General features: G+C 35.5%; 1 protein-coding gene across 1 annotated transcript; it reads left to right on the top strand.

Moving 5' to 3' along the window:
- Positions 1 to 1689: 1689 nt before the first annotated feature.
- On the top strand, positions 1690 to 6021 carry LOC126892446 (uncharacterized). The gene is made up of 2 exons (XM_050661980.1): positions 1690 to 2310; positions 3978 to 6021. The coding sequence occupies exons 1-2, from the start codon at positions 2116 to 2118 to the stop codon at positions 5754 to 5756; spliced, it is 1974 nt and encodes a 657-aa protein (XP_050517937.1). The 5' UTR covers positions 1690 to 2115; the 3' UTR covers positions 5757 to 6021.
- The last annotated feature ends 3241 nt before the right edge of the window (positions 6022 to 9262 follow it).

The following is a 9262-nucleotide window of genomic DNA, read 5'->3' as shown; positions in this document are numbered from 1 at the left end:
AAATGGGATAATATTTAGTAAAAAAAATCAAACAATAAATAAAGGATACTTATTTGTTAATAATACAAACAATATTTTGAAGGTAAATTAAAGTGACGGCTTTGTAATTAAGCAATTTAGGTAACTTTTAATTAAAGAAACTGGAAAAAATGTACAAAAAAAATGTGGACGTAGAAACTAGAAAAGTCATAAAAAAAAACAAAAAAAAGTGGATGGAAAAGAATCAGCAAAGGACATAATATAGAAAATAGCTATACAATTATTGTTTGAGGAGCAAAAGGGAAACGACCCACAGTCTGGAACAGAATTAAGCTCTGAACATGATTATTGTTTTTCAAATGGTAAGTATGTATATGTGGACCTATAGAAGAATAATTATGAGGGTTTCCTGGGTAGATAGAGTTACGAACAACGAAGTAGTGAGAAGAATAGGTAAAGAGAAGGAAGTTTAACTTACAATTAAAGAAAGAAAACTACAGTATCTTGGACATGTGATGCGGAGCGAGAAGTATGGCATCCTGCGACTCATAATGCAAGGAAAGATAGATGGCAGAAGAAACATCGGAAGAAGACGAATTTCATGGCTGAAGAACCTGAGAGAATGGCGGAGATGGCACCTGAAGAAGAAAAAGTATGTATATAATTTATTAAGAAATAAGGATATCAAAATGATTTATTATGCCACTCTAGAAACCCTTACATCCAGCATTAGCATCAATTATGGTTACGGGCAATTCCATTTCAAATCACTCAATTTCGGAGCAAAATAAATTTTGTATCCACGATTTGTCTGAAAATTGGTATATAGCTTCTGCGGGACGTAAAAATAAGATATTTAAGGTCAAAAAATCTTCTTTCTTTTTTCTCAAAATGTTATTTTATGCGATTTTACAGTGATTTGGTGTTTATTTAAACAAATTTGCATTTTCTATCGTAAAGTATCAATGGAAAACATAATATTTTAATAGAAGGGACTCAAAATGTCATTATGTGACATTATAACAAGTTACTTTGATTCAAAACAAATTTTTGATCAAATGTTAGTGTAGAAAATGTTAAAATACATATTTCTCCAGTCCCGAAATACATCATAATCGATTTAGCTGAAAATTTTCCCACAGATAGCCAAAACATAGGACTTCAAGTGGTGAGAAGGATTTGAATTATATTACAATACAAAAAAGTTACATGCAATATAGTGTCCTCAATAGGGGAAATAAGTCGGAGTGTAAGTCCCCCAGAAGGGCCTCCGACTTATGACATGCAAGGGGCTACTCAGTTCACCCCCGGCCTATTGGGTCCTCGTCCATATGCTAATGAACGGCGTCGCTGGTCATCAGCTGGGCCCTAACCCTCCTGGGTTAAGGCAATGGCATCCTGCCATGGGGAATGCGCACCATGGGCCTTAACAAAGGCCGGTGCATTGTGTATCGAGTTCTAAAAAGAACTCGATACACAGGGATTCTTACATTATGAATTAAACCTAAAATTGAAACTATCTTCTACTGGAACTTATCTGCTACTTGAAGAGTTGTACTGAGTTCTGCCGAACCAGAACTCAGTACAGTCCTTACACTTAAGGACTACGGCTTATCTTCTATGAGACTTTGGTTGGTTCTGAAAAGAACCAAACCAAAGCCCGCCTTCTTACATTTAAAATATTAACCTAAAAGAAAAGAAAACACTACTGCTAAACAGTGTTGCCAACTTAGTGGATTCTCCACTAAAACTGGTGGTTTTGAGCCCCGATTTAGTGGCAAAATATTGCGTTTAGTGGCTGGTGGAATTTTCTAGTGGTTTAGTAAATTTCAGTTTCAATTATTCACACATTACACATTATGCTTCCAAGGTAGCGCTATCTCTTGTACGGATAGTATATGTATATAAAATTGCAGGAAACTGTAAATTTTTCAAATTGTCATCTATTACAGCTTTCTGTAATTCTATTAGGTACTATTTATTAGGAAAGAAATCTGTTAGGATATAAAATATGGGTGTGGGTGTGGCCGTAAAATATGACATGAACGTCATGAAATGAACAACAGTGAAACGCCACAGTGGTTATCTTATCATTGCGACTTGTGAGTTTATTGATATTGATACGTAAACGTAACTATGCCGAAACCACAATATAGACAACATTTTCGGGATTCTTGGCTTCAAGACCCACATTTAAAAGATTGGCTACAAGTTATTGAAAGTACTACCGGTCAAGAAGCGAAATGTAAATTTTGTGGTACAACTTTAAGGAGTCACTACGGAGATTTGAAATCTCATGGGATGTCAAAGAAGCATCAACAAAATAAAAAGGTAAATAACTGCTTTTTATTGGTTACTTAAGGCCGCGTCCCACCATCAAATAATTTGATCAAACTGGTTTGAGCAAACTGAAAGTGACAGTTAGTGACGTCACATCCTGAGTGTTCATTGTGGATAATAATGAAAAATTTTAATTTTAAATAAAGTACAAACAAGTTAGACAACTCAATACAAACAATTTGATCAAACTAGACTGATAGTGAGAGCACAGATTTTTAGAATTTCAAAAAACTGCAATTGTGACGTCACTTTGACGTACTTTCTCTTTGCTTAAACTGTTTGATCAAATTATTTGATGGTGAGACGCGGCCTTTATTCATAGGGCTTTTCATCGATTGTCATTTGTTTAGAGCTTCGGTCATATGTTGTATAATCTGTGTATAATATTAATATACACTGAAATGAAAAGCCCTATTGGTCAGGACTGAGCACTGTTTTCACTAATAAATAAAAATAATTATTTTCTTGAAATACATAATATGGATAATATCAGGATTTATTTATTTATTAAGAACACACCATAATAAATCTAACTGCAAGGACACTCTCCGATGCCGCCATTTTGCGAGTGTTCAACTCTCAGATCCGTGTTAGCTCCATCGCGAAACACAGGAACGGCTTTATTATTTTCCAAAATTTAAAGCAAAACAATAATTTAAGTATTAATATTTTTACATATTTTAAACCATTTATGATACAGCGGTAATACAAATTTAAAAGGGAACATTTTATACAGTGCGTCCATAAAGTAACGCATAAATTCGTTATTTCATAAACCGACAATTTTGAGGAAAAATCCCGAAACAGGTCGATTTTTATTTTTAAATTACGAGTTTTTGCAGTATATATGATACTAGTGACGTCATCCGTCTGGGCGTGATGACGTAATCTATGATTTTTTTAAATGAGAATAGGGGTCATGTGATAGCTCATTTGAAAGGGTATTCAATTTTCTATTCAATAATGTAAACATTAACATAATTATTTATACAGGGTGTTCAAAGAAATATATTTTTAATTAAAATAATTGAGACAAAAAGAAGAATGTATGTAATTAATTTAATTCAAAATGCGTTTTACTAATGTCAGAAAAAATAAAAAAAAATTATTTGACAAATAAACTTTGATTTTCGCTTAAACGAAATGTTCAAACTGACAAGAGGCAGCTGGGTGGCAGCTTTAACATTGAATTTAAGCAAAAAACAATACTTATTTTTCAAATAAACATTTTCTTCCTGTTTTCTGACAACATAAAAACGTTTTTTGAATTAGATAAATTACATACATTCTTCTTTTTGTCTCAATTATTTTAATTAAAAAAATGTTTTTTTGAACACCTTGTATAAATAATTATGTTACTGTTTATATTATGGAATAGATAATTGAATACCCTTTCAAATGAGCTATCACATGACTCCTATTCTCATTTAAAAAAATCATCGATTACGTCATCACGCCCAGATGGATGACGTCACTAGTATGATATATATGCCAAAAAATCGGAAATTAAAAATAAAAATCGACCTGTGTCAGTGTTTTTCCTTAAAGTCGCCGGTTTACGAAATAATGAATTTATGCGTTACTTTATGGACGCACTGTATTTTAAATATATAGGTAATTATCGTCTATCCGTACACTAAATAACTAAATTGTTTCAGGTTATAACTACGCAGCCTAAGATTCCGTTCAAGCCAGAGCCCATTGGAAGTAAAAAAAAGCAAGAAGCCAGACTTGCATTATTTACAGCCATGCATACTAGTATACGTGTCGTTGACCATTTAGGAGAGGTATACAATAATAATCACGAAAAAGATATCGAAAAAGTTCAACTGCACCGAACTAAATGCACCTCGATTATAAAAAATGTGTTAGCACTGCACTTCACCGAGGTTCTAAAAAAAGATTTTAAAGATCAACCATTTAGCCTAATAATTGACGAATCTACAGATATTACTGTGCATAAATACTTGGGTTTGATAATTATTTATTACAGTAAATTACACCAAAAAATAGTATCCACGTTTCTAGACCTTGTTAACATTCATGAATGTAATGCTGAAGGCATTGTTTCTACGATAAAGAAAACGATCAAACGATTCGATCTCCGACTTGAAAATTTAATGGGAATTGGTACAGATAACGCTTCTGTGATGGTTGGAGTGAATAACGGAGTCTATGCCAAATTGAAGGAAGAAGTACCACACCTGATTTTGGTGCGTTGCTTGTGCCATTCCTTGCAATTGGCTGTTTCAGCTGCTGCAAAAGAATTTTTACCGAGAAATTTGGAGTTTTTAATTAGGGAAACATATGATTGGTTTAGTCGCTCGTCTTCCAGACAATCGCTTTATAAAAAATTATACGAAACCATCAACGATGGACAGAAACCGCTAAAAATAGTTCAAGCATGCCAGACAAGGTGGTTGTCAATCGAATCTGCTGTATCGAGAATATACACGCAATGGCTAGAGCTAAAAACACATTTTTCCATAGCTAAAGTACATGAAAGATGTCACACGGCTGAGTTATTGCACTCTATGTATGCGAACGAGATGAATTACGCATATATTTCATTTTTATATCCAATTCTTATTGAAATAAACCGAGTAAATAAAATGTTCGAGTCAACAGATACGGACCACACCAAATTGTGTGAAGAGTTGATCAACCTGATAAATATGTTGGTCAACAAGGTTACGTTACCTACGAATAAATTTAATATTTTTACTCAAAATATTCGTGATTTTTTGGATAAAAAATGTTATCTTGGATTCCGATTTCACAATCAAATTCTTGAAATGAGAGAAAAAGGATTACCACGGGAAGACGAAGAAATGATGCGGCATCGGTGCATGACATTTATAGTAAATCTAATTGAAGAAATCAAAAATAGGTTACCAGAAAATTTGACACTGATGAAAAAAATATCCCGAATAAGTGTTGAACAAGCACTTAATCACAATAAAGAACCACTAACTGACATAATGGCTCAGTTCAATAAAAGTGCAGAACATATAGCAAGAGTCGATGATCAGTGGCATCAAATTCATTTATTGAAATGGAATGAGACTAAAAACACAAAAAAATTTTGGAATGAAGTATTGCATTTCAAAGACGCTCAAGGAGAATCGCGGTTTGAAGAATTAGCGACTTTTGCGTTTACTCTACTAATACTGCCTCATTCTAATGCCGATGTTGAGAGACTATTTAGCAGTATGAATGTAATAAAAAACAAACAGAGGAATAGAATTAAGTTAAATCTTTTAACTGCTATATTAAGAGTACGCTGTGGTTTGAGGTTGGAAGGAAAATGCTGCAATGACTATGAGATTCCAGTAAGCGTTATAAAACAAATCGGTACCAAAGAATCGTATCAATCCGAAACTGAAGATGATGGGGCAGACATAAATGATTCCTCTGAAGAAGAAGAAATGGTTTAGAATAGTCCTCGTTACTAAATATTTTTTGTTTCTTTTCTATCTACTTATTAATGTTAATTTACTACAAATTTATTTCAATTTTATTACCTACATAATAAAGGAAACTAATAACTTAATATAAGTACTTATTTTCTTTCCCAAAACAAAATAAAATTAGTGGAAAATTTAGCGATTATGAGTGTAGGACCATTTTTTGTTAGTGGTTTTCTGGTGGTTTTAAAGGTTGGATCTAGTGGATAGCTAGTTTTACAGTTGGCAACACTGCTGCTAAACTAAAACTAGGAAATAAAACAACTTCTTTAGCTGGTAAAGACCCCAGACCACAGAGTCAGGGTAAGGCAAGTGCAGCGCCCCAGGCTGACGGGACAAGCCCGTGCAGGCCGGAGGACGACTGCGGACTGAGATACCGAGGTTTGGAACCACCAGCTTTTATAGAACTTGTCGCATGTGACGTATGCGGTAGCTGGGAATTCCAAAGCCTCGGCGGGAGGAGCCTCTGACTCGCGTCAGAGTAGAGAAGGCGGGGCGATGCACACCGAGAACGTAGGCCTCGATGACAATAGTCAAAAATATAGGCGTCTACTGTAAGTACAATTAACTCGAAAATATCGACCTCACGTCAAAAATTGTTAAAAAAATTGTAATAATTGTTGAAAGAAAAGAAAGTTGATTTAGTCGTTCAACTTGTTCAAATTCAAACATTACTAATAAATTAATAGTCAGAGAGGAGAGAAAATTAGATGTCAAGAAGAGGAGACTGGCAATGGAAGAAAAAAAAGTTGATTCAGTCTTTTAACTTGTTCAAAATCAAACAAACATTAATAAATAGGTGTAGTTGATAACACAGTTACAGTGCTCAGCAATTGGTAAGGATCAAAGTAATATTTAGGCTAAAAATTGTAGAAGTTGTGTTGTTGTCCCTAAACCAAGAGTTGGAGGGAAAGGCGTTAAAATAATTAACCAATGCAAGAAGGCCGCCGATTCTGACCATTTTGAGTCCACGATTACCAACAAGAAAACAAAGTTTAGCGGCAGTTAAAGTTCGTTGGAGTTTTTAGGCTATATTTCTCGCATCAAGCCTATTGGCTATAGATCATTCAAGAGAAGGATACAAGCATCATCAACACCTAGGTCTAAGGTGAAACTTTTAATGGTGATAATTTGCAAGCAGAAGCTTTTATTCCATCCATACACCTGTTTACACTTCCGAGGTAAAACCTAGTGCCAGTGATAAGTTGCAAGCAGAAGCTCTTATTCCATCCAGCCATCCATCTACCAAGATGGAAGATATTTTTAGTTTGGAAGAAGATCCGTCGATCCACATGGAGAGACGCCAAAAGAAATTAAACGCCATTTATTAGAAGCCGATGAGCTTCGTCAAAAAAATGAAGACCCGAAAGAAAGAAGCGATACCGGTACTTCCATAGTTGACGAAATATCAGAAACTCAGTTGGAAGATAGCCATAAGGAATTTGTGTTCAATGAAAGCAACTATCAACATATATCTGATGTTGAGTCTGGTACCATTATGGCCAGGGAAAATTTCCTAGAAAGCGGCCAAGAGGAATTTGTATGTAGTGAAAGCCATGATGTTTTTTTTTTGTTGCTACATCGAACCGGGTGGACATGGGACCCGTGCTGCAGCCTGAGTAGGCTTATTGCACACCGTTCGGTCTCGGGTTAAACCATCATTGGGTTTTTGTCCCCAATGGGTTCGGGATTACTTAACTTGAAGTTAAGTCGTCTGTTACCTATAAGAGGTCCATTCTCCCAGCTAGCAGGACAAGACCCTTTATTAGGTTCTTTACCTGACTTCTGACACTTAGGTTCGAGTTTTCGACCCCGTATTGCAGTCGCCATCGGGTTTGGGCTGGACAGTCAAATATGACATGTGAGGCAGTTTCATCTGCCTCCCCACATTTCCTGCAAACAGGGTCTCCGTGAAAGATCCCCATGTTGTGCAGGTGTTTTCTTAGGGTGCAGTGTCCGGTTAGTAAGCCAGTTACCGCCCTAAGCTTTTTCCTTCCGAGTCGTAGGGCCTCATCGGTTAGCGAGGGGTTTGGCCGCCCCATCATTAACTTACTGTGCCGCTGTCCCGAAATATCGTTCCAGTGTCGGGTGTGCTGCGCAAGGATCTGATGTTGAATCTCTTACCGATAACAACTTCATGGACGAAACATTTAATTTCAACAACGAGGCTGAGATTGAGAGGGAAGAAGACAAAAAGCTGAAGAGGATAGTGGCCAAATTTTTTCAAGTTAACAGCACTGCCCTTAGCCATAAATAAAAAAGAACATGCGTCTTCAGAAGAAATTAGTAGCGTTGGTCGTAATAGAATTAAAATTGAAGTTGATTCAGGTTTAATTGCAAATAAATTGGTAGAATATTCGGTATTTAAAGACAATCAAATGATAGCTTATATCCCCTCGCACGTAACAGAAAATAAAGGTAATGTAATATCAGTTGATACATATTTAACAGAAAATGTTCGTGTTCAAATTTTAAAATCAGAGTGTTCTGTTCTTAAAGTTCAGAGAATATTTCGGAAAGTGGCAAAAGACGGAGTGATTGAGAAAATTCCTCGTGAAATGATAATAATTACATTTGAAGGTAATAAAACTCCCCAATTTATCTGTATAAATAAAGTCAGATGTCACATTAACATGTATGTTCAGTCTGTTGTCTTCGGTACGGTCACTCTGCAAAAGTCACTCTTCGAAAAAAGAAATTCTGAAACTGCGACAAAGAAAACAATAATGAATGCACTAAATGTGATAATTTCTGTATATTTTGTAATTATAACTCACACAATTGGACAAATGGAGATTGCTCAGAATACAAAATACAATTACAAAGTTTAATCAGCATTACAAGCTACAAGCGGATGAAGCGGCGAATAGTGCGAGGCAGGGAACTGTTGATAAAAAGAGTGATCAGTGATAGGTAATTAGAAATTCCGTGTTCCACAAAGGTCTGGGACCAGTATTTTTTCTGGTGTACGTTTCCGACCTGCCGTTTCGCTTAAATTCCAGCAAGTCAATCCTATCGTCAATGAAGCAATTCGTGTTAAAATTCTTAGTCATCATATAAAAGTACCTGGTGATAATGAGTTTCGTGAGCTTCCTGTTATAGAAAACAGACTATAGAAAAGATGCTACAGTCTACCGACAATTCACAGGCAACGGTGGAAACAATGAAGTCTCCGATACCCACACAGCACGAAGATTTAGTTGATTTTGTATCAGGAGACTTTTTCACTCATAGACCCGTAATAGATAATGGAAGTGTACAACAAATACGCAGTCAATTACCAAAACCTTTACGTCAGCAGTATCCTGCAGGTTCAAAGAATAATTTTAGTGAGTTGTTAAGCTATTCACTCATGTTAAACGATGTATCCACGCAAGAGGTTAGCTACCCATCCATGATAAACGATGTATCTACGCAAGATGTTATTAATATACTAATTGTATATTCCACAAACCACACACAGAAGGAGCATTGCC

Source organism: Diabrotica virgifera, chromosome 9 (genome assembly GCF_917563875.1).
Source record: "Diabrotica virgifera virgifera chromosome 9, PGI_DIABVI_V3a".
Lineage (NCBI taxonomy): Eukaryota > Metazoa > Arthropoda > Insecta > Coleoptera > Chrysomelidae > Diabrotica > Diabrotica virgifera.
The sequence above is the reverse complement of the archived record's forward strand: the minus strand, read 5'-3'. Positions and strand labels throughout refer to the sequence as shown.